General features: G+C 39.6%; 1 protein-coding gene across 3 annotated transcripts in view; it reads left to right on the forward strand.

The window, feature by feature from the left end:
• The window catches only part of LOC144583013 (sodium channel protein type 2 subunit alpha-like), a 76,805-nt gene that overhangs the window by 36,124 nt on the left and 14,771 nt on the right, over window positions 1-25,910 (forward strand). For all 3 annotated transcript variants that reach the window (XM_072982069.2, XM_072982075.2, XM_078394621.1), the window contains exons 18-24: window positions 9,459-9,576; window positions 13,393-13,547; window positions 15,015-15,188; window positions 16,329-16,451; window positions 21,574-21,846; window positions 24,217-24,270; window positions 25,427-25,568. In XM_072982069.2, the coding sequence (XP_072838170.2) occupies window positions 9,459-9,576; window positions 13,393-13,547; window positions 15,015-15,188; window positions 16,329-16,451; window positions 21,574-21,846; window positions 24,217-24,270; window positions 25,427-25,568 (1,039 nt within the window). The remainder of the gene's footprint in view (window positions 1-9,458; window positions 9,577-13,392; window positions 13,548-15,014; window positions 15,189-16,328; window positions 16,452-21,573; window positions 21,847-24,216; window positions 24,271-25,426; window positions 25,569-25,910) is intronic.

Raw genomic sequence — 25,910 nt, forward strand, 5'->3', positions numbered from 1 at the left:
GGAAAAGACCCTGATGTTGGGAAAGTGTGATGGCAAGAGGAGAAGGGGACGACCGAGGATGAGATGGCTGGACAGTGTCTGCGAAGCAACCAACATGAACCTGACACAACTCCGGGAGGCAGTAGAAGACAGGAGGGCCTGGCGTGCTCTGGTCCATGGGGTCACGAAGAGTCGGACACGACTAAACGACTAAACACACACTACCAGTCATGGTCCCTGCTGGTTTGGGTGACAACATACCTTCATGAAGGATAAAGGTTATTACTGGCTGTTTGTGTTGGCTTTATCTCCAGAATCAGAGGAAGTGTACCTCTGAATAAAAAAGATTTTTAAAATGGCAGCTTGTTGACCAGTAGCATTTTGCCCCTGAAGTGTACACCATTGCACTTAACACTGATGTGACTGGCCAATAAGATTCTAGTCATGCTATAATACTGAAGAAAGTATAATCTACAGGTGTTTGATAAGGTAATGAAAAATTCAATTTTTCCTTTGCAATTGTGGTCAGAATTAAATTGTTGCTATGTGATTGCTACAGCATTTTGTAATAAAATCCACTATTCATACTGGAATGACATAAGTAAATATTTAGTATGTCCATTATGAAAAATGAATATCATCTCATCCAGAATAATTAGGAAAGTATTTTTTTAATTGCCTTACGCAAAATACTTTCACAATTCTTGTAACGCCAATTTTTAGAACTATCTCTGGATAGATTGCTAACAATACCATTTTACAGATGGGGAGCTGAATAAAAGTGTCTTGTCCAATGATTTTCATCACTTGTTCACCTGGAGAGAATACCAAGCCATTTCTCCTCACATCTGTGCATCTGACTTTCAAGATTAAATATCTTATTGTTAATTCATCTTTCAGAGAAAAAGCTGAAGTGCTGATGATGGCAAGGCAGATGGCCCAACCATCACCCTAAAGCAAGCATTGATTTGACTAATAAGGAAAGGCATTATAGATATCCTTGCATCTTTCAGAACATCAAGATGGGCCAGAGGAGGGAGGTTTCTGTCCTGCCATCACTTGTTTTGACCATCAGGAGACTTTCAGTGGCCAGGAAAAGTGATAGCAAGTGATCAGTATCAACTGGGAGCATCAGTTTCTGCAAGAGAGCCATCATTTTCTTACAAGGGTTCACAGGGACCATGGATCTGATATAGTGCAAGGATCTGAAGAGGAGTTTGTAAATACATTCGGTTCAGCAGACTTCCCATTCAGGAGATTCAGCTTTCTTGGGATTCTCAATCACAGGAAAATTTTTTCTTCATCTGAATTGATTCTCCAGGTTCCTCTGCAGACTTTCACAGTAACCATGCAAAGATCTGAATGATTTCCAAATGGCAAAATGACATGAGGATGGAGCTGACATGCACACTCCCTTGGGCACACTTTCTCCCTGCTTTATAGCCTTCAGCCTTGCTGAGTTTTTTTTTCCCCTGGGCTTTCTTTTTGTCTCCTCACCACATGGCCTGGGGGCGGAGCCTAGGGGTGGGACTTTCTGCTTTAAAAGAGCGTGTCCTCAAATTCTATCTCTGGCCTTAATATGGTAAAGAGGAAAGCCAATTAGATTTGCATAAGCCTGGGAGGCAGGAAAGTTTTAAGGGTCAGATGATACTTTTGCACTATTCAAGAGCAGGCCGGGTAGATGGGGCTCGTCAGCCATGGAAGGCAGCCCATTTAGGAGAAGGAAAACTCCAATTTCAAACCTCCACTGCCTTGTGGCTATATCCACTCATGGAAAAGGCTTCAGGAGTTAACCTCGAGGCAAAATCCGGAGCTGGAGTCCCAAAGGCAGCATGTGTCGTTCTGCCAACTCCTGCGACGTTGCTGGAACCAGTTGTATTGGCTCTTGCCTTTCCATTGGACCATTTCAGCAATGTGGAGAGGGGGGATCTGCTGCTTGGGTAACAGCCTATCCTCCATATTACCTTACCCGGGCTTCATGCTCTGGAGAGGACGCTCCTCGATTCAGAGTATGTTACCATAGTCTCTTGAGACTGAAGGATGCCTATGATAGCCCTCTCTGTGCTTTCAGGCATAACATCTGAACAGGGCATAGTAGATGGCCTTTGAGCTATAAAGAAAAGGTTAAATAAGTAATTACAGTGATTTAACCAAGAGATAGGCTATTATAGGTTTCTATAAGACTGCCTCACTTCCATGAACAAATATTGTAAGCATTGCAAGTTCTGGGGTTTTGGTAACAGGCTGACCAGTGATTAACCTAATGGCCTTACGTGCCCTCCAATATTGTGGAGATATTGTTAATGTAGGACATCCAGAGTGGGGTTAAATACTACTTTTGAAGCACCTTCAGTACTATTTCTCATGGAATTGCTGACATCCCTTTAAATGGAAACTTTCTGAACATGTTCTTCCATTTCTGCCATAATGTTCTAGTCTCTTTCCCAGATTTCTTGCAGACCCTCTAACAAACTCGCATCTTGTTCAGTTTGAATGGAATAAAGTGTTGAAACCAACCCTTTAGTATTCTCATCTAAAGAGCAAAGAAAATTGTCATATCTATTAAGGTTTCTTGTGATTTCTTCCCTAACCTTCAGTTGTTTAATACAGTAGTTTTCAAACTGGGGCCCCCAGATGTTCTTGGACTGCAATTCCCAGAAACGTTCACCATTTGCTGTGCTGTGGGAGTTGCAGTCCAAGAACATCTGCAGACCCCAGTTTGAGAACCAGTCTAATAAATGAGTTTATCTGATGTGCAATAAGCCAGGAAATATCCTATTCTCCATACGGTTCATTCTACCACTATCTAGGAAGAGGGAGTTGATTATTACATTATTCTCTTAATCTGTGAAGACCTGTCTTTACAGAGACCCTGGATTCTTCATCACCTGTGAGAATCCTGGGTAGCAGTATATAGGGATTAGTGATGAGAACTCAGGTAAAAGCTTCACCTTTCTTACTTTCCATATTTGCATCACAAGCTGTAGTATACTGTAAGAGTTACATACCTGACACTTCAGATCTTTTTTCACATACTGTATAGGATTTTGTTTTCACAGCTGGGATAACCAGGAATTCTTCCTCTCTCTGAATCCATGAAATCTAACCTTGCCTAATACCTAATTCTGTAATATGCAGAAATTGATATGTCTCGTAGTATGTGTGAAGTAGTGTAATTTCCCAGCCACCTTCGCTAACTTTATGATAGCATATATATTTTGCTGTCCTTGAGTTTTTCTTCTAAAAAATAAGTGTATCCATTCCTTTCTGTCACTTCCTAAAAGTTACATCTGGAATTCTCAAAGGGAGGATGTAAAAGATAAGTAAATCAGGGCAAGATACAGTGGTGCCTCACTTGACGACAATAATCCGTTCCAGCAAAATCGCTGTTAAGCAAAATCGTCATCAACAAAAGTACAAAAGCCCATTGAAATGCATTGAAAACCGCTCAGTACGTTCCAATGGGTGAAATACCTCAGCGTCCAGCAAAGATCCTCCATAGGGCAGCCATTTTCTGATGCCTGTAATGTGATGAATCCAGCCTTAACACAGCGGGGAGCCATTTTGAATTGCGGGCAGCCATTTTGAAACCCAACGATCAGCTGTTTTCTGATCGTCATTAAGCGAAAAATCGGTTCCCGAAGCAGGGAACCAATCATCATCAAGCAAGAAAAGCCCTTTGAAACATCGTTTTGTGATCGCAATAGCGATCGCAAAAACATCGTCATGAAGCAATTTCGAGCAGGGTAATTATTAAGTGGGGCACCACTGTAATCATTTTTTATGGCTGTAATGTGGCTCAAAATTAAAAGCATGTATTTATCCCACATTTTTATTTCCAGATCTTTTCCAAATCAACTGGAAATTACATTTAAATAATTTACTAGAGTTATTGGTTGTACTTATGCCTGGATATTTGAATCCTTTATTATTGAAAGAGACTTGCAGTATTTGGGAAATTAGGAGCTGTGTTTTGCGACTAGTGTGGAAACAGATTGGATCTGACTTTTTAGAATTAATCTTGACATTTCTGCAAATTCTTTCAGTTCCCATAATAAATATGGAATGGCTTCTTCAGGATTACTCCACACCAAAATCATAACAACAGCATGCAGGCTAATAATGTGAGCCTCTTATTTGCACCCCTTGGATGCTCATATTGGCTCTCATGTGTGAGGCAAGAAACGTTATTACCAAAGTGAATAAAAGAGGTGAGAGTGGGCATCTTTGTATGTGGATCAAGAATTCTCTGGAGTCTAACTTGTTCATTTGGAGTGTCAGTCTGACTGAAGTATATTTTGAGTGTAAGATGGATACAAATTTAGGGCCAAAATTATAACATCCAAAAGATTTTAGCAAAAATTAACAATTGATGCCATCAAATGCTTTATAAAGGTCTAGAGCCACTAATATTAAGGGGGGGGTAGTACTTTCTTACTGCAATTTATTATTCCAGATAATCTTATTGGACCCGAGATGTATCTTTGTAGAAGGAAACTAAATTGATCGGAGTGTATTGTATGTTGTAACTAATTGCTAAGATGAGAGACTAAGACCAATGTAAATAATTTATCGTCTGTATCTAAAAGCAGGTCGTTTGTAAGCTAACAGGTTTCAAATGCCCATTAGAGATAAAACCACCCCAAATATTATGGATTGTTCAGAACAATGCAGTGTTGTTAGGAAAACCTCTTTTCTTTCCAGCTACTTCAAGGATTGCAACTAAATACAGAACTGGGAAGTGTTAGGTAAGGATGTTGGCAAGTAACCTAATCATCTTTGCTAATCAGAAATATTCTGATGTTCTTGCCCGCTGTGCCCTGGCTCCACTTCACCATCCTATATAATAACTGACCAAGATGGGTGAGAAGTTTCAGGGCTGTATCTTAAGCCTGAGAGTTTGGGCTATGCCCTGTTCCTGGGTATTTACTGTAGCTGTATGATTTCTTAGGATGTCTGGTAGTCATGGCACATTCACAATTCCTTACAGATTACATAGACTATCTAAATACTGTATTTATTATACTTGTGGTAAGCTTTTTCTTTTTAAAAATATATCAAACAATTCATTAAAAAGTGCTTATGTTTCTTTGAAATGAATAAAATTAATGCCTCCCAAAAGTAAGAAAATTAAATTCATCACTGCTTTAGTGAAATAGAATCACAGTGATCTGAATCATCCTGTTTTGTTTTAAATGTCCTTTCATCATTTATTCCAGTGGTTCTTAACCTTTTTGAAAGAAACGTGCCCTTGAGCCATGGAGGATGTTATCATTGCCCCCCTCCCCACGGCAATATCTTATTTATTTATTTATTTATTTATTTATTTATTTATTTATTTATTTATTTATTTATTTATTTATTTAAAGGCACTTAAATCCAATGACCCCTGAAAATAAAATTCAGTTGCAAGAAAATGAAATGCCAGAAAAAAAATAGGAATATTTAATGATTTAGTTACAAGTGAATTTTAAGATGCAAAAAGAAATATTAAAAGGGCATAAAAACAAACTGCAATGCAGGAGCTAAAAATTTCATGACGAAAACTCTGAAATTAAATTAAGATACGAGGAAAATACTTATCCGTGCACACTATAAAAAGGGTTAAAAAGACACAAAGAAAAATTTTACAGAAGGAAAGCAACAAAAATCAGAGCGAAAAATTACACACACACACACACACACACACACACACACAAAGTTTACATGAAGAGCACACAAAAAATTGAAACCATAAAACTGAGAAACCAAAATATAATATCAAACTGGAGTGCATGTTTAAAAAGTACAATACAAACAGACACACAAAGTGTTTTACAGAGCACAACAAGAATTCAAAAATGAAGCAAACATCGTCACACTACAGTATATAAGAACAAAGGCGACAGGGGCGACTGCAATAACTACCGTGGTATCTCTCTTCTCAGCGTTGTAGGGAAGCTGCTGGCCCATGTTGTGCTGAAGAGACTTCAGGTGCTTGCAGACAGAGTGTATCCAGAATCACAGTGTGGTTTTCGAGCTAATAGATCCACTACTGACATGGTATTCTCCCTCTGACAGCTGCAGGAGAAATGTAGGGAATAACAACAGCCGCTCTTTGTGGCCTTCATAGATCTCACAAAGGCCTTTGATTTGGTTAGCAGGGAGGGCCTTTTTAAAATACTTCCCAAGATTGAATGTCCACCTTGACTCCTTAACATCATCAGGTCCTTTCATGGGGGAATGAAGGGCACTGTAGTTTTTGATGGCTCAACATCAGATCCCTTTGACATTGGATTCCAAAATATCTCCTGTATGGAGAATTGGTGCAGTGAAATCGCCCCAGAGGGAGACGCCAGGTGCAATACAAGGAAATCTGCAAGCGGGATCTGAAGGCCTTAGGAATGGACTTCAACAGATGGGAAACCTTGACATCTGAGTGTTCAACCTGGAGGCAGGCATTGCATCACGGCCTCTCCCAATTTGAAGGGACCCATGTCCATCAGGCCGAGGCAAAGAGGCAGTCCCGAAAGCAGCAAAATCAGGGAGCTGGACAGGGGACAGACTGTATTTGTCTTCAGTGTGGAAGGGATGGTCACTCTCAAATTGGCCTTCTCAGCCACACTAAACGCTGTTCCAAGTCCTCCATACAGAGCACGTTAACCATAGTCTCTCGAGACTGAAGGATGCCTAATCAATCAATCACCCATGGGCAAAACACAAAACAATACATGAAAATGAAAAATGGGTGCTGAGGTTTTATCCAGTGGAAGTCACTCCACTGATAGAAGGCACTGTCCCCTTTCAGAAGAGGGAAGGAGACAATTTTCAGTGATGCTCCTTCCTCTTGCAGACCACTTCAGATCTGCTGTTCAGTGTGAGTTGAGTAACTGAGCTTGATGTGGTGGCAATGGAGAATGAGGACAGCACAGGAGAAAGAAAATTGGGGTAGGGAAGCAGCCTAATTTCTCCTTCCATCAGCAAGCTGATCCTTACTGGACACAAGCCTGTGTATTCCAAAGCTTGAAAAATGCAGCTTGATAAAAGCTTCACTTTATCTTCCACAAACTATCTCTGATACTAAATGGTGACAATTACAGTAGTCAGAAAGTAATGAGTAACTAACACTCTTTGCAACATTTACTCACACAAATCACTTTGGGGGAGGAGGGTTACATCAACATCCATAACAAATTACCTTAAAAACAACTGTCCAAGTACCCACCAGAACAATAAACAACTGAACTGCTGAATAGCTCAGTGAGAGATGACGCGCCACCCCAAACCGACCCGTTTCTTTCCACACTTCCGTTGCAATGGGTGGGAAGGTGGACTAAGGGCAGGGGATTGTGGGAGTTGTAGTCTAAACCTTTTGGAGCACCCCTGCCTCCCCCTTCTTGAAGCAAACTTATACTCAAGCCACTGACATGCTGCCCTTTTCGCCTTCACTGAATGGATCCTCAAGGTTCAGGGAGAAAGAGGAGCAGCTGACTTTCCGCAGTGTGTTTGCTTGTCTCTCTATGACAGTCCCATGGATTTTGCCCTCAGTGCTCTCAGTTCAATTTGACAGCTTTCTCTCCCAGAGGATTTACACATAGAGGCACATCACACCAGTGTACATGGAAGACAGGGGAAGATCTCAAGTTCGACGTCCCTCAAAGCCATTTAAAGTTGGCCAGGTGAACTTTCTTCCCCCCGGACAGCCAGCCAGTCACAACAGGACAAGAAAAGCTAGAAACGCTGCCAAATCCCACCCACCCAGGATGATCTGAGCCAGACCTGTCCCTAGAAATCCTGCCATGCCACCCTAAACTGACCCGTTTCTCTCCGCACTTCCCTTGCAACAGGCGGGAAGGTGGGTGGGAAGGCAGGACGGACAAATGGGGCTTGTCTCTCCCTCCCCACCCGGGTGCAAGGCAGCGCTTCACCGGGCAAGGATGGGGACCCGAGAGACCCTTTCCTTCCATCCAATCCACACTCGGTGCTCCCCTAAGGGAGAAAGGTGAGACGTGGCAGGCAGAAAGAGCTGGATTGTCTGACGGTGGTGGCACCGGATCCACTGCCAGCACCGGGGCTGCAGCTGCCTTCACCGGTTTGGTTTCCTCCAGGGGCCCCCTACCGTCCCCCTTCTGTTCTGCCGCTCCCACACCGCCCCTTTTCGCTCTACCGCCCCCCTGAAAAATGAAATCGCCCCCCTGGGGGGCATTATTGCCCACCTTAAGAACCACTGATTTATTCCTCCCATTCATCTATTGTATTGATGCTGTCATTTCTGATGTTATATACTATACTGTAATAATATTGCTGCTGGTTGGAGAATGCCATTAACAAAGACTGCTTTGGTTTATTTTGGTACTCACACCTACTATCCATGCAGCTCATGCCTTTTTTTTCTGACCTAAGTTCTCTTGAGTGTTGATCTTGTGCATCAAGACAGGATTGAAGACAACATCAATGCAGTCAAAATCCCAGAGTTTTCTTTAGAATTAAGACCTCTATGAAAAAGGACAAGGATTGATTGATATGTGTTCCAGAGTAACAAATGGTTTTGTGTAGAAATCCACACATCTGTGTACTGGCAGAAAGGAATGGAAAATAAAAATGATGAGAATGAATTTTATGTGGTACTGCTTTCATCATGGACGTTTCAGAAACTACAGTATCTTTGTGTTTTGTTTACTTTAGTGAAAGTAAATAGGAGAGTTTATGCTATGTCATATTCTGGTATGTAAGATTAACACAATTGTGTAACGTGATTCCCCCCCTTAATTAAACCAAATTTTATATAAGAATTTTTGTATGCTGGGAAGTTAGGACCAGATAATGATGCATGAACCCAACGAGTTGTATTCCAAGGTGGTTTTGCACTGACAGAAGAGCCTTTTCTGGGTGCATTTTGACCTTGCCCCTTCCACTTGCTGCAGCTATCCATCCTGTACCTCATCCACCACAACGGAGGTCCTTGCCTTGTACAAGTAAGTAGGCTTGCCTGTGGTGCAAAGCCATTGTTGGATGCAACCCAGTGTTTGTGTAGGGGAATAAAATGTATTCATACAGTAGCTGTTGTCCACAATCCTTGGAGAATAATTGGAGTTTTCCTGTTGATTTCAGTGAAGTTCTTGTATCCAGCCTCTCATGTAATCTTGAAGTCTCTATTATGAAGATTTAACTGTACTGCAACATCTCCAGTTATCTGTCAGTATGATCAGACTTGTTTACTGTGACAAAAATTGTTTCTTAATAATAATAATAATAATGGAAGCACAGAAGAAGAAAGAGGCTTCTGTGCCTTTACTAATGACTTTAAAATACCTTGTTCAAATTGACCCCAAGCATTTTTGTGAACTCTCACTTGATGTTCTCTTGTTTCTCTGTCTCTCTCTCTCTCGTACACACAGACACAACACACCTCTACCTGCATGCTCAGTCTACATTAGTTTTTGTTCAGAACAAGTATCTATATTGCTTTTTTAAAATGCATTCTGCTGTTTTATTTGCAGAAGTTAAGTATTTCCAGCTCCACTGAAGCTAGCACAATTAATCTGGCTTTCCTGGGACAAGAGGAAGCTGAAGGTCCAGCAGATGACCCAACACAACCAAAGCCTTGTTTTACTGAAGGTATGGGGGGAGGGCAAAATAATTGTGAAGACTGCATGCTGAAGGAGGAAAATGTATTTTTTCTAGGAAAAACTCTAGGGACTGGTGGATTGATTGTCCATTCATCCATCCATCCATCCATTTTTGTGACTTAACTTTTTAAAAACATCTCCTGCTCTTCTCTATGTGCCTGAAGCCCTATCCATTCATTCCATACTTGGGTGGGCTAAACATGAGAAGAAGGAGGTGAGCTAGCTTGGTGCTTTCCATCTTCATCTGCTCACACAGAGGAACACATCCAAAGATGGGAGACAACCCAATCTATGAAGGCTCTCATACAAGGTGGAACATGGGGAAATCAGGATTCTTCCTCAATGGAGGACCTTCACAGATTAAAGAGTCTTCCCTCTTCATACCTAATGTTTTTGATGAACAAAGCAATGACAGAAAGCTTTGGCTTATTCTTCCTTTATGTGCTTTGGACTTATCTGCATGCTGAAAAGGTCAACATGGAGGGCAAGAGTGTGCTTGCATGTATTCCCTCAATGCAGGACATAGTTTTGATATAGTGGACTGGGCTAATTGTTTTGGTGCCACTAGTATAGGCATGGCAGGCTGGATAGCTCTGTAAGTTAGGTATCTGGCTGTGGAGCCAGAGACTGGAAGTTCAGTTCCCCACCATACATCCTAGAAGAGCTAGCCTGTGTGGCCTTGGGCAAGCTGCACTGTTCTAGGATGACCCCAAAGGAGGGGAACTGTGAGCCTCTTCTGATTATTCTCTACCTAAAAAATCTTGAAAAGAGTCACCATACATCAGAATTGACTTGACAGTGAGATACCGAGTGTGGCGTAGTGGATAGAGCAATGGACTAGTACACAAGAGGCCTGGGTTTGAATTCTCACTCAGCCATCTAAACTCACTGGGGGTGTGGAACTGGTAAAGTCACTCCTTAAATATCTCACTTATCTCAAAAGTCCTATTAGGATCAGTATAAGTTGGTTCTGACTTGATGGTTCATGACAACAACAATACAGGTATCCATCTGAAATTTATTAGCAATTTTAAATTGGTTGTTGTGGGTTTTTCGGACTCTTTGGCCGTGTTCTGAAGGTTGTTCTTCCTAACATTTCACCAGTCTCTGTGGCCGGCATCTTCAAAGGACAGCATCTTCAGAGGACGGCCTCTGAAGATGCCGGCCACAGAGACTGGCGAAATGTTAGGAAGAACAACCTTCAGAACATGGCCAAAGAGCCTGAAAAACCCACAACTATTAGATCCCAGCCATGAAAGCCTTCGCGAATACACTACTCCCCATTTGCTTGAATTTTTTTTAGTGGTAGAAGTAACAAAGACCAAAAATAAAACCCTCTCTGTGACTTAATTAATAAATAGTAGAAGCATAAAATACTGTAGAAACACATGTACTGTAGTCAATTATGTTTGACTTTGTGTCTACTTCATTATTGTACTTGATTATTTGACACAGTTTTATACCACCACTGATTCCTTTTCTTTAGGATTATATATTGACTCAGTAATGATTTGTTCTCTGTGAGTCCCAAGTACTGTAAGGAATGTTAAATCTTAAAATTTTAAGAAAATTCCCTAACATCACACTAGGTTACAATTCCCAGAGGTTTTTATTTAAAGCTGATATAATAAATGAATTAAAATTTATAGTCCCAAACAAAACAAAAAAAAATACAGCCATCTTGGCAAGAAACTTCATGGCCATTAAAGGTACTTACCAAATTGGCCACTTAAATATTTCAGCAGTTTGTGGGCATTTTTGACATCTTACTGTGGTACTATCATAAGTATATTAAATGTGCCTAAAATTCAGAAGCTTTTCAATTTTGGACTAAGTGTTGAAATGAGCAGCAGCTATCTGGTCTATATATTTATAGTACTATTTTCATCAGTTCTTCAAATCAGTTATTTGAGTTGATGGAATATATGTGTTTTACAATCACGTTGCTGGCCTGCCAGTGGAAACTGGAGTTGGGACAGATAAATGTTGCTCACTTTATCTCAGAGGGTTTCTTACTCTCGAGTGTATGCCTAGCAAATGGTATCCTGCATTCAGACTGTGGAAGGAGATGCTTTTCATTAACCCACTTTTTTTCTGTAATTAAGCAGAGTGGAAAGAGGCTGTGGGGTTTTGATGAGATGACAGAGGACACGGTTACAAAGGCTGTCTAAAAAGTGATCGTTAATTGCCTTTACTGCGTGTGTCTTTAAAAGTTGAAGGAAAACCTGTGAAGGGGGAGGAGAAGGAAGAATTGTATCTATGTGAAAGAAAGAATCTGACCTACACAAACCAATATGCATAAGCCTCGGGCTGGCCCACTTTCTTTTCCCTATCAAGGGCCAGCTGGAGGACTCCTTCTCAGACCCAGAGCCTCCAGCTAGGCACCAGGAGGAATACCAGAGTCTCCCACACACACACACACACCCTCCAGGGAGGGGAGCTCTGCAGCAGAAGCAGAACTGCTCAAGAGCTCTCAGGATAATGGCACTAAAAGAAGCAGGACCAAATCGTCCTGTTTAGAAGCAAGGGCAAGGCTGCAGCAGAAGACTCCCTCAGGAGTAAAAGCTCCTTCGTCTGCTACAGCCGATCAAGGTATGGGAGGGATCCAGCAGCAACATTGGTTGCAGCAGTCGAGACTCTGAAGATAGCAGATCAAGTTCCCCTGATCTGGGCATTCTTGCTTATGTGTGGCTGTCCCAGTGTCTGCCATTAACAACATCCTCTCCAGCTGTCCCATGCTTTATTTATGACCTGGGAGGATCTGCCCTGTTAAGACCTTAGTGTTGTTCCTCCAGCTCCACTACCAGCTGCTTCATATCTGCATTTTTTTGATGATTCTCTTTGTGCTTGACATTTCTGGATACTCTTATTTTAGTTGTACCTTATTTGCCTTGTCAGTCCCATGTGGCTGTCAGCCTGACTTCACACCTTCTGAGGTCTTGCCTGCCACTTGCACTCTGGAAGGAGGATATTCCCCTCCATTTTCACTGCTGTGATGAGACTAGAAGATTTTTCTTCAGCTCATAAATAAACCATCATCTCCCGTTATATGACAGCACAATTCTGGAAACTGCAATCTATTCTGACACTCAGTGGTGCAAAGGTTGTATCTGAAACACAGTTTGATCCTGACCCATTGTTTCCACTAACTAGAATTAAAACATGCAGCCATTCCTCATATTTGCATGTTAATATAGACCTGTGGTTTGCTTAAAAACAGAAAGCAGAAACATTTTGACTCTGAAAGAGAAGGAGAACAAGGAGCCTGGAAACCTGAAGCTCTTGGCAGTCCCTTTACATATCGGGGAAAAATGGCTTCCTTTTATCTCCATACAGGTTAAGGGCTTGGAGTCATAATGATGTGGTGTAGAGAAATATCATTTTCCAGATAATACTGAAATAGTTAATGAAATATGTTTTTAGCAACAGAATGTTTTTTTTTGCATCTTAAAAACTACTTTATGAATGTGGTGAAGAAAGCTATAAAAACCATCCCTACCTGTCAATTTGTTAACCTTTGAGGTCTTCAAATATTTTAGTCTCACATATGGTAATTTTCCTCTGATTTTGTCTGTTTTTGTGGTAAGAACTTAAATTCATTTCTCCAATTAAATATTCTACAACAGTGTTTTTTTTTAATACAGTCTGTATGGTGGTGGTGATGAATCAGTGGGTTTGGCATTCTATTATTATTCTATATAAACATTAAGAAATAACATAACCTCCCAAGACATTACTCCAAGAAACATATATGTGAAGAGAGACAGAATACATCTGGAAATGATTGTTATGTTCTGATTTCTAGGCTGTGTGCGGAAATTCAAATGCTGTCAGGTCAGCATAGAATCCGGGAAGGGGAAATGCTGGTGGAACCTTCGCAAAACCTGTTACAAGATAGTGGAGCACAGCTGGTTTGAAACGTTCATTGTCTTCATGATTCTTCTCAGTAGTGGTGCTCTGGTGAGTATTTATTGTGCCACCTGAACACACACACACAGAGAGAGAGAGATTCACAAAGAGATGATTGGTGCAGTAACAACAACTAATCCATTGCTCCTTGAATATTCTGTTGTTCGTAGCCTGGAATATATGAATCAGTTAGAAAAGGAGGTATGGATACTTGTGAGAGAAGGGTTTCCATATGGCACTTCTCCATGTTTGAGAAACTAAATCTGCATGTTATGGAAGTATGTAAATAGTAATGCATATCGGCATGTGTATTGCTGCACTGTTTTCTCTCACTATGTGAATCATTGAAGCCATGAAAATAAAGTGCATTGACCTGTCCAGTGGCTGAACATGGGACAAATTCAAATTTCTGCTCAGTCACAAAGCTTAGTGGGTGGCTTTGGGCTACCCATTTACTCTCAGCCAAGCTTATTTCACTGAGCTGTTTGGGGGATAAAAGGAGAAGGGGACCATGGGAAGCAACTTATGTCACTAAAGTGGTATTTATTAAATACACATCCATGTATGCATGCATGCATGAATGCACGCACGCGCACACACATACAGATACGTGCATACATAATACATATAAACTATTTTGATGCTTCTGATGTTACTGCTGTTGTTTGCTGGGTTTTTTGCCATCTGTTTGAACTTATTGGAAGCAAATGCCAGATCCATGAAAATACTATAGGGACCACCTTTAAAGAATGTTTTCTTTGTGGTAATTCAGAAATGGAGGAATATTGAGAGCAAATAGAAGTAGTCATCAAGAAAAAAAAAGAGAAGAGTAATCTTCCTCTGAAAATACAGATTAAATATTTTCTTACAACTAAAAAATAACCTTATTGTACTGAGTATCTGATTTTTTTATTGAGACCCTTCATTGTTTTTGCTCGAATAAACTTAAATAGACTAACACAGGCACCCTTTCAACACTTCAAAAGGTGTGTGTGTGTAGAAATCAAGGCAAATCCAGTGGCCTGCCCATTCAACTTAATACTACCTTTCTGTCCATTACAGCTTTCTAGAAGATTGGATTTTTTTTTTCATTCTAAATGCTGCTAGCTGCCATTATGTTCCCCTGCTATGGGCTGTGTTGCAGCAGAGAAAGGATTCCTACTAAATTTTGTATACATGCACAGATAGACACACTCCACGGATCTTGATACATATTGGTCTTGCCTCACTCTTCATAGTGGTGGGGCAAGAGTGGTCTTGATCTGTCACTAGTCTGTATCTTCCTGTCTCATAACTTGTCAAACCTATTTGGTGCAAGTTAATGTTATGCCTAGGACAGCTGGACAGATACCGTGTAGATGTTGAACTTGAAGCAAAGAAGTAGTAGAATGGACAAGCTACTCAGCATTGTCCTAAGATGCACATAAATGCAAAACATTGCCTTTAAATGAGATAAATTTTATATTCCCTCCCCCTTCAACAATGTGACCTTAGTTGTAGTAGACTTTTCCTTCATAGGCCTTTGAAGATATAAATATTGACAAGCACAAGACTATCAAGATTATACTTGAATATACTGATAAAATCTTCACATACATCTTCATTCTGGAAATGCTTCTGAAATGGGTGGCCTATGGCTTTCAAGTGTATTTCACCAATGCCTGGTGCTGGCTGGATTTCCTTATTGTGGATGTAAGTACCTACTGGTATGACTTAGAAGCTTTTACGCGTAGATGCTTTGCTAGACAATACCTCATTGACACGTGGCGTCATTTTAAAAATGGGACAATTGGGTTCCCCGTGCTGGCCTATTCAGGCATTATAGTCTGGATCCAGGTGGGGCCTGAAGTCTGATCGTGATGTAGAGGGGAGGCAGCTAAGCCCTGTTCTCACATCTCCAACCTACCTGCAAGACAGGTAGACTTTTGTGTGTTTATTGCCAAGGGCTGGAGAAGTGCTTGTGTGAGCATATTCGGGTGGATGTGCATGGAGCATTTCCCTGATAGAGGACCCTGTGTTACCAGAGCTACTGATCACAAAGATGCTATAAGTGTGTTCAACAGAATGTACTTACAAGTCCCACTGCAGACTTTTGCTGTGAATGTGAAAAGATTTCCCTGTTTTCTAGGTGGAACGGGACCATAAAGTTTGGCATACATGTGCACCCACAGCCTTATCAGCTATATTATAGTCAAAATTACATGATTTATCGAGGTCCCTTACCATCAGGATTCCAGAACTGTGTCTGCACATGCTCAGTTCACTTTGTCCAGTGCTTCTCACCAAAGCCAATTTCTGTGCATGTGTGTCTTTATATACAGAGGTATTTCATGGTGATGGTGGGGTGTTACCATCAATTTACTCTAAAATTTCAGGGTGATGCCTCCACCCTGCTCAGACCATCTACAGATTGCCTGTGCGTGTTATGTTCTGGCGTTTTCACCAAGAATCACTTCTGTAATGGCACAAGATCAGATCCTTCTGAAATGAATAGGCATGGTATAAGAAACAGGCCATTATTTGTGAGAACCTGATGCTCCACCGTTGTTGACACTAAGAGGGCTCAGGTCTTACAGTGTCTGGATGAGAATTCTAGAGAAATCCCATGTTCATCACCTTGAATCCTGTCATGGAAGAAAGGCAGGTGGTGTATGTAGGTAGGGAAATGAACATTAAAAACAATTGAATTGTCATGAATGATACAAGGTCTCTTTGGTACTGTATTTTCAATCTAGTTGATAGTGAAATTCTGTCTGGCTTTTGTTACTTTTTTAAAAAAGATATGTTATTGTTTTCAATTTCTTAACTCTGTTTTTTGTTGGTTTGGAGTAGGTTTCTTTAGTGAGTCTCATAGCTAACGCACTGAACTATTCTGAACTTGGGCCTATAAAATCTCTTCGAACACTAAGAGCCTTGAGACCTCTAAGAGCCTTATCAAGATTTGAAGGAATGAAAGTAAGTAATACGAAACTGGGCTTATTCTTTCACCCTAATGATCATACTTTTTTTGAAATGGTACTTGCTGTGCATTATCTTCTAGGACCAGCAGGTGGCATATACCATCTTTGTAGGTACAGTACTGGAAAAAAAAACAAAGCTTGGGCAACATTTGGTCACCATGTTAGGAACTAAATATTTGGGAGTTTTGCTGTTGTTTTAAAGAAGGAGTTATTTGAATAGAGATTTCTCCAATTTATTGGAAGAAGTAATATAAGCATTAAGTTACAGCAGTCAATATATTTTTCTTCTGGTCATTATACAGCATACTGCCATAAAGAAGAAAACAATACAGACTGCTATAACTCATGATTAAATTGCTTCCTCTATATAATTTTCTATTCTATACTATCAGTGTTCACATAAGGCTTGTGTAACTTATGCTATCTATTTGTGACTAATTCACACAGTACTGGGGTACAACTCGATTTCACAATTTGGTTTGTGATACACCTGCATTCATCATTTAGCTATAATTAACCACAGCAAGTTACATAAACTGTATATGAATGCCAAAAGAAATCTAACCTATCAATTGAATTGGTGGACAGATATAGTTAAGGATTGATATGTAAAATCATTGTGTGCGTAAATAAAAAAAACTATTCATTTCATGTCCCTGCATTGTAGCAATGCTTTTCTATGGAAGTATGATTGTACTTGATACAAGGGGGAGGCACTCCCATATTCTTGCATTTCTCTAGAGCAAATTCTGAATGATATGATAGCGTTATTGTCTCTGTAGGCAAATCCGTTCTCCTAAGAGATACAGATTGCTCGGGATAGAGAGGATCCAGAGTTAATGTGCTCCTAAATAAGGTAAAATGAGTCCCTGTTTCACCTAAGGCCGCCCCACTACCCTCTTTCGCCAAGTCTATCCCTTTTCAAAATCATTGAGAACCAAAATATAATCATGAGTCCCAGGGACATTAAGATCTCCCAGTACTCAAGAAAATATTGGACTCAAGGTAGCACAGTTCCGTGGCCTGTTAGAAATCAAATTAAGTAATTCAATTGAATAATGGTAGCAGTTTATGTCTGTTCAAGAGATCAAACTCCAGATCTTTGGTATATTTGTTTTATTAGAAAAATAAAGATTTGAAAGAATTCAGTTTATGCAAAAGCAAAGCAATCAGAAACATTTCCATAACTAACCAGTTAGAAATGTGACTAACTCCAGCTAGAAAAAGAAAATAACAAAATTACTAAGTGAAAATTAGGAAAGACATAGCTTCCCCTCCAGCTATTTTAAAAACTACATTCTAAAGAATTTCGGAACTCCATAGTCCATCTAAGAATTCATAGTCCATAAAAACCATACCAGTCCTTTTCGAAATCCGAAAGGCAAAAGTCCATGATGTAAAAGTTCTCAGTAGGAATCCATGATGCTAAAAAGTCTCTTTCTCTGTCAGCCATTCTCCATTTCTCTCTCCGCCCCTCTTTCCCATGAAACCCAAGTGCTTGTTTACGTACTGGTGTTGGAATGTTTAGTCTCTTTGCTAGGCCTCCATCTCCTGCTAACCAGATAAGGATGCTAGCGTCTGTGAAGAAAACTGCATCTGGAAATTTCCAGTACAAGTACACAGCCTCAAGATGGATTCTTTCGAGTTAATTCCATGACTACAAATCCCATCTGGAAATTACTTTTGGGCTTCTATAACCCATATTATCACAGTCTCAAGCAGAGACGCAGATGTCCTTTTGCTGCTGATGGCATCCTGGCAAGATGCTACTGGTATTGCTTTCCAATAACACAGAGGCACTGCCTTTTCGGATTCATCAGCACTGCAAGGATATTTTCCTAGGTTCACACAAAACCTGTTGAAGTGCCACTTTCCACCTTGACTCTCCTTTACCACTCTTAGACCAGCAAAGATCGCATCACTGTGAGAAGCTGAAGAAGATGTTAGTAGTGATATATATAGTATAGATCAGTGGTTCTTAACATGGGCGATAATGCCCCCCAGGGGGCGATTTCATTTTTCAGGGGGGCGGTAGAATGAAAAGGGGCGGCGTGGGGGCGCTGAAGCAGAAGGGGGTGGTAGGGGGGCGCTGGAGCAAGCCAAACCTGTGAAGATGGCTGCGGCCTTTTTACAGTGTGCATGAATGTATATTTTCCTCCAATTTTAATTTAGTTTCAGACTTTTGGTCTTGAAATTTTTAATTCCTGCATTTGTTTTTATGCCCTTTTTATGTTTCTTTTTGCGTCTTAAAATTCACTTGCAACTATATCATTAAATGTTACTTTTTGGGGGGCATTTCATTTTCTTGGAATTTAATTTTGTTTTCAGGGGTCATTGGATTTAAGCGTCTTAAATAAATAAATAAATAAATAAATAAATAAATAAATAAATAAATAAATAAATAAATAAATAAATAAATAAGATATCATCACCGCGGGGAGGGGGCGATGATAACTTTCTCAATGGCTCAAGGGGGCGTTTCTTTCAAAAAGGTTAAGAACCACTGGTATAATAATAATAATAATAATAATAATAATAATAATAATAATATAATTTATTGTCATTGTAAGTATATACACAGTATATCATACAACGAAATTCACAGACACCCAGAGACCAGACACATGCACACACATAACATTCCCCAAACACTCCCCACCCACTAGAAATCCCCACTAAAAATACAAACATCTACACCTCAGTCCAAGTAACACAGTCCAACTAATTATTCACTACTGGTGGTCTTTAAGCTCATTATTAATTGCAATTATAGCTCTAGGATAAAAACTATTTAGAAAACGTGTGGTCCGAGTCTTAATTGTTCTATATCTTCTGCCAGACGGTAACAGTTCAAAAAAGTTATAAGCAGGATGGGAAGAGTCTCTCAGGATGCTGTGTGACTTCCTCAGACAGCGGGATGTGAAGATGTCATCCAGGGTTGGTAGCTGGAGCCCGATGATATTCTGGGCAATTTTAATGGTTCTCTGTAGAGCTTTTTTGTCCGCTACAGAGCTACTCCCAAACCATGCCAGAATGCCATAAGTTAGGACACTCTCAATGGTGCTACGGTAGTAGGACAGAAGCAAATGCTGTGATAAATTTAACTTCCCGAGCATTCTCAGGAAATACAGCCTCTTCTGTGCCTTCTTTATTAGCATGTTGGCATTTATAGTCCATGAGAGGTCCTCTGAGATGTAAGTGCCCAGAAATTTAAAACTACCAACTCTCTCCACTTCCTCACCGTTTATGTACAGTGGTAAATGTACATTTCTCTTCCTCCTATAGATGTTAAAACAAGAAGGCTATATAAACCATGTAAATGGAATGTCAATTGACCTTGATATATGTGAAATGTATGAAAAAATTTCTTTATCTGTAGTTTTTCTTTTGCACTTTTATATATTTCAAATTTTTTAAAAAAGATGTTAGTAGTGATAATCCACCTCTCACCCACCCCTGCTAAACATTATTCTCTGAAAATAACGCCAGCTTTAATGTGACTTTATATGCACCATTTAATTAACTTTCTGACAGGCAGGAAAACATCTGTCAATTTTATTTTCATCCATTTCTCAAAATGCTACCAGAATTCCCATCCCATATAAATCCCGTGTAAGACTGCAACATCTTTTTTCACTTCCCCCTGGAAATTAATGCATATTTAGCACAATTACAAGTGTGTATCAGCCAGAAATTTTGTGCATATCGAATGTTAAAATAATTAAAAGTTGTGTAGAAAAAGTAGACTTGAAAATAAATGTGTTTTTTTAATTGTAGCTTGACAAATAGTTCACAATAGCCTAGCTGAGCAAGGTCATTGTACCAGAAAATCCTGAGAGCTGAACATATTTTTGTACCGGTATTTAAATATGGAGGTGAAATTTGCAGTTCCCATAGTTACTGTGTTATAAACCACCCAGAGTGGTCTTAGCAAGATAGGTGGTATAGAAGTTGAATGTATGAATTAATATGAATGAATGAGAGGCGGATGGACAGACCGGACAGACAGACAGACAGACAGACAGACCAGAGAGAGAGAGAGTATAGTGGTGTTCCAGGACCCTGGTGTGACAGAGCCTTGTTCCTCCAAGCTTTGCAAATTTTTAATCAAAACAACAATGTTATCATCATAATGATAGCTTATAAGATACTAAGTTGCAGACTCTTGAAGTTACAAAGACTCTAGAATCAATTGACTGCAGGATTCCATTGAAAAAAAGTCCGGCTCCTGGAGAAAGGATTGTTGACAGATTGCGGGGGGGGGGGGGGGGAGGCGTGAACATCTGAATTATATATATAGGGAGATAAGACACACACAGAGGAATTAATCACATCATCACAACTCCAAACCACATTGGACACTAGACATCAAAGAACAATAGTCATGTGGCAGCACAACAGCATGCTTCATTTCTAAAAGCCAACAACAACTATCATCATGGATTTTCCTCCCTCAATATAAATAGACACAAGGCTGGCTTGGATGGGTGAGAACATTATTTAACAATTTTTCATGTTTGTACAGTAAAATATACTGAAAGGCCAAAAATTACTTGAAGTTATAGTGCTGTTTTACTTTTCACAGATCTGTTCTAGAGAAGTATTCCCTCCTTTTATAGGCTATTAAACTCTTGTATTTTTAGAGTGTAATTGAAACATTCTCATTATTCTTTTTTGCTCTTGAAAGATATTTCTACTGTATTGAATTCTGACTTAAGTATTTACCTGCAACTAAAGTTTGATTTTCATATATTTTTAAGCATTAAAAAACTATGCAACTATGATGATGACCGTGTTTTGACTAAAGTTCTGCAAAGTTTGGAAGAACAAGGCTCTGTCACAGTTTTCCATCACCATAATATTTTTGTTTTTTACAACTTTGAAGGTTTTTTTGTGCTTATGGAACGTGGAAGCAGTATAGATAAATAAAACTTATAGAATTAAACAAGCTAATGTCTAATGCTGTTTATACAGTAGTTGTTTGTTTTTAATGTTTTTAATATTTATAATAATTCTAGCCCATAACTACCTTCACACTTTCCTGTTACAGATTTTCTTCTAATGCCAGCCTTTGTACAGTCTCTGTTCCCTATTTTGTATTTTTTTTTCTCCTCTAGGTGGTTGTGAATGCCCTGGTAGGAGCAATCCCTTCTATCATGAACGTGCTTCTTGTTTGTCTCATATTCTGGCTCATATTCAGCATCATGGGTGTCAATCTGTTTGCTGGCACATTCTACCATTGTGTCAATCGAACGACTGGAGAGAGGATTCATCATGAAATAACTCCAAACAGAAGCACTTGTGAGAGCATGCAACATGTTGCCAGATGGAAAAATGTCAAAGTAAACTATGATAATGTTGGGGCTGGATATCTTTCTCTACTTCAAGTTGTAAGTAACTGCTAAGTTGATGTCATTTGCAGCACGATGGATGTTAATTTCATAGGGCACAGTCACCTAACACTCTTCTACATAAAGGCAGCTGAAGTTGACCTTATTCAAGTTCATGTGGTCAAACAAAATATCCCTTTAGATTGTATGTTTCTGTATCAGTACGGCTTAGACTTGCACTAATGTCCTAGCTACACTCTTACATAAAGTGGTCATATCGACCAGATAGGCGGGATATAAATTGAATGAATGATTGAATGAATGAATGAATGAATAAATAAATAAATAAATATATGCTTCAATAATTTGCTTTTGCTAATACAGTACTGCATTCCCATAGAATGGCAAACCTCTTCCTTCCGGTCTTTACTCCTATTTCTTCTTTCTGCTATCTGTCTCAAAGGTCCATGTTTCGGGCACAAATATATGCAGCAATAGCTCAACAACTCTTTTATTTTCTGAAAAGCGGCTTCTAGTGTGGTTATCAAAAGCAACAATACGAAAGGTGGGGCATGTCAGGAATTGTAAATAAGTGTAATTTGAAAGTTTGTAGGATGAAATTTGCTGAGGAAGTAGTCAGGAAAATGATTAAACAGTTTCCTGGAGGGTGCAGGAAAGGGACTAAGTATACCTCCTGGAGCCTTTTCTTTGTTCCTTAGTTTAGCTACTAAAAGTGGCTATTCTTGATGTGAACAGCTGTTGGGCTGTCATTATATATACTACCATGCCATGTAGTATTTAATTTAGGGCAAAATGACCTGTTTGTATCCCTTTTTTAAAAGTGATTTGTGATGTGCTAATTGTTAGAAAGGATGACTTTGAAGTTCAGAAAGTCAAGAAAAGAAGAATTACTTCAAATCTAACAAAGATTTTAGAATTAACCATATTTCTATGTCATAGTTTGGTCTTCTCCCATACTTTGGGAAAACTAGACTCACGTGTTGATAAAAGGTTTATCACTTCTCTGTAAAATAATCCCCCACATCGCTCAGAAAAGCCAGTTGAAATCTACAGAAAAAAAATTAGGGGAGAGGAAACCAAACCATGTGTGTGTATGGGGGGGGGAGAAAGAGAAGCTTAATTTTGGTACTCAAATTTGGTACACAAATACATCTTCCTTATCTCCAAGGAGGCAGTTTAAAACTCACTTCTTGACTCATTTCATCCAAGCTAGTGTTCACAGGACTTGATGTAGGTGGGTAGTATTCTCACTCCAGCCACTGCTGCCCACCTGACGTTCACCGGGAATCTTTTGCTTGGGGTAAAGAAAAGAGATCCTGCTGTCCAGAGGCCTGCCCTCTCCCCCATCTTATCTCAGAGTCAGACTGTTTCCTGATGATTCTGCAGCAGTTTGAACTGGGGAGGGGCATCATATCTAAATGTGTTTTTTTTTTTTCATTTGAGGGGACTGTTGATGCTGGCACAGAGAAAATCAGCATTTTTTAGTACACTTACAAATTTTCTCCTAGCATTTCGTTTTCTTTCTACACAGTTAGTTTATGGAGAAGCATTCCCTTATTCATTCGGCCTAGCTGCGCTCTCAAGGGACATGGTTCATGATCAGTATTTATTTATTTGTTTAAACTATTTTGACCTCGCCTTTCTCCTTGAAAAGGACCCAAGGTGGCTTACAGCAGTGAAAGAGAGTATTTAAAGTTGAAAAAAAAGAATATACAAAAATGGTTAACATCATTAAAAGACAATATTTAAAACTATGAATGATTATTAAGGAGGCATCTTACATCATGAATAGGCAATATTAAGGCAAAGATCAATGAGTGTACAGTTTTCTTTTTTTAAAAAAAAAATGCCACTCTGAGAAATGGAAAACAGAAAAATGGAAAAACCAAGCAGTACTAAAATACAATCAAATATGCTAGGAAGAAAAAGAAATGGAAACAATAATGTGAAATTGCAGACCTCGTTTTGCAGATTCTGCCCCCTTTGTAGAGCATGTAGTGTTCAACATGGAGGTGAGGGAACTGCATGCCCCCCCCCCGAGATGTTGATGCATTGCTGCTCCACCTCACTTGACTATCAGGCGGTTAAGGGCTGACTTTAAGTTCAAAGACATTTGAAGGGCCACAGGTTTTAGCATGAAGGTTTGGCGTCAGTGTTGTGCAAGGGAGGGGGAACATGTCAGTTTGTCTTTGGCCGCCTTTTCTCTCTCAGCCCATGTCATGCAAGAGCTACTGCGCTCCTGGGGAGAAAATTGTGTGCCAATGGGCAACAGTTAATAGAAACATCTTCCTTTGAAATTAGAGATTTGCACATTTCCACTTTGATTTACAGTACTGATTGTCTCTGCCTAGCAACGAAAAGTATTTTGACATTAGTAGTAGTAGGTTTTAATATGTTATCTCTTTCTAGGCCACTTTTAAAGGATGGATGGATATAATGTACGCTGCTGTTGATTCAACAGGTGTAAGTACCTGGTAGTCTTTTCGTTTTTAAAGATGGCAAAACTTAAGTTATGACAATTGTACTTCTTATATTGGAAGGCCAATGTGGTATTGTAGATAGGGTGATGGACTAGGACCTCAGGGAGGCTGGGTTGAAATACCCGCTGAGCCATGAAAATTCTCCCTGGGTATGGAACCAGTAAAGCCTCTCCTTAAATAGCTCACTTACCTTGGAAGCTCTATTAGGTTCGCTATAAGTTGGTTCTGACTTGACAGCACCTAATAACTTATGTAATAACAATGAAACTAAATGTGTCTTTCCTGTGTGTATTAATGTTATTACTTTCAGTTCAACCAATAAGTGAGGACTCTAAACACTCACATTAGGGCATATAGTTTAAGATTTGATCATTCCTTTCATGTTTCAACTTCTGGATATGAGCGGAGAGATATCCTGGAAGTTGGAAGTCTTCCTTCTGAGGACTAAGAAGCAAAAGGTTGACTTCTAACCATGGTCAAGGACTAAGCACGCTTAGCGTGTTCCCTCCTTGGCCAGCAACAGCTGGCTGTAGCATTGCCTCCTTAGATTAGGCTCACTGAATCAGTGAAGATTTGGTGAGTCAACTTTTCAGTATGTTTCATTGATTCAAATTCACCTATTGTAGTTACTACTTACTTTGGTGTAGTAAGTTGCCACTAAAATAGGCTCATTTGAATCAGTGGAATTTCTAGAGGAGGTGTCTCACCAAATCCTTACTGATTCAATGAAGCTTGCATAGTGCAACTTACTATGCTAAACCACAGGATTTCAGCCACTGTATTTGAATCATACCACAAGGATCTACCATTCCGGAAGCATCCTGAGTTGGCTTTCATAATATGTGAATAACTACATGCCTGCATATGGTTATCTTGGAGCAATTACAAAGAATGGCTCAAAGTTAGGAATTTTTCTGAACATCCATGAGGGAACCTTATTTAAATATGCCATAAGAGTTCTTACCTCTTGATGACCAGTGGGGTGACATGTTCTGCACAGGTAACTTATATTGCGGCTCCATTTTTTATTTGGCTTAGTGTGTTATGTGGGTACCCACAAGAATGTAAGCAGGGAAAATATGAAACCACTCCAGAAACATTTTGAGTTTTGATATCTTGCCCTGTCTCCTGTTTTATAGGTGGGAAAGCAGCCTGAGTATGAGGCCAACCAGTACATGTATATTTACTTTGTCATCTTCATCATATTTGGTTCATTCTTCACCTTGAATCTTTTCATTGGTGTCATCATCGATAATTTCAACCAACAAAAAAAGAAGATAAGTGTTCAGATAATACATCTCTACCTCAGTAGCAAGCTGTGTGTCAGAAAAATGGCTAAAATGACATTGTTACATATATTTCAAGAATGGGCATCATGACTTCCTAATGCTGCAGTATTTGGAGATGTCTGTTCCCAGTGATTGGCGTCAGTATTTCCTTTATATCAGTACTGAACTATGTAGACCAGAATCCTATTACTTACATATGGCAGTGTAAGTCAAACAGTGTAAACGGCATCAGCAAATTGCCACTAGTTAAGGTTTGTATTCCTCATTGTGCATTCCTCTTCGTGCACCATCTGTGTAACTTGGCACACAACAAGAAATTGTACCTCTCAACTTC

This window comes from Pogona vitticeps, chromosome 1 (assembly GCF_051106095.1).
Source record: "Pogona vitticeps strain Pit_001003342236 chromosome 1, PviZW2.1, whole genome shotgun sequence".
In the NCBI taxonomy this organism is placed as follows: domain Eukaryota; kingdom Metazoa; phylum Chordata; class Lepidosauria; order Squamata; family Agamidae; genus Pogona; species Pogona vitticeps.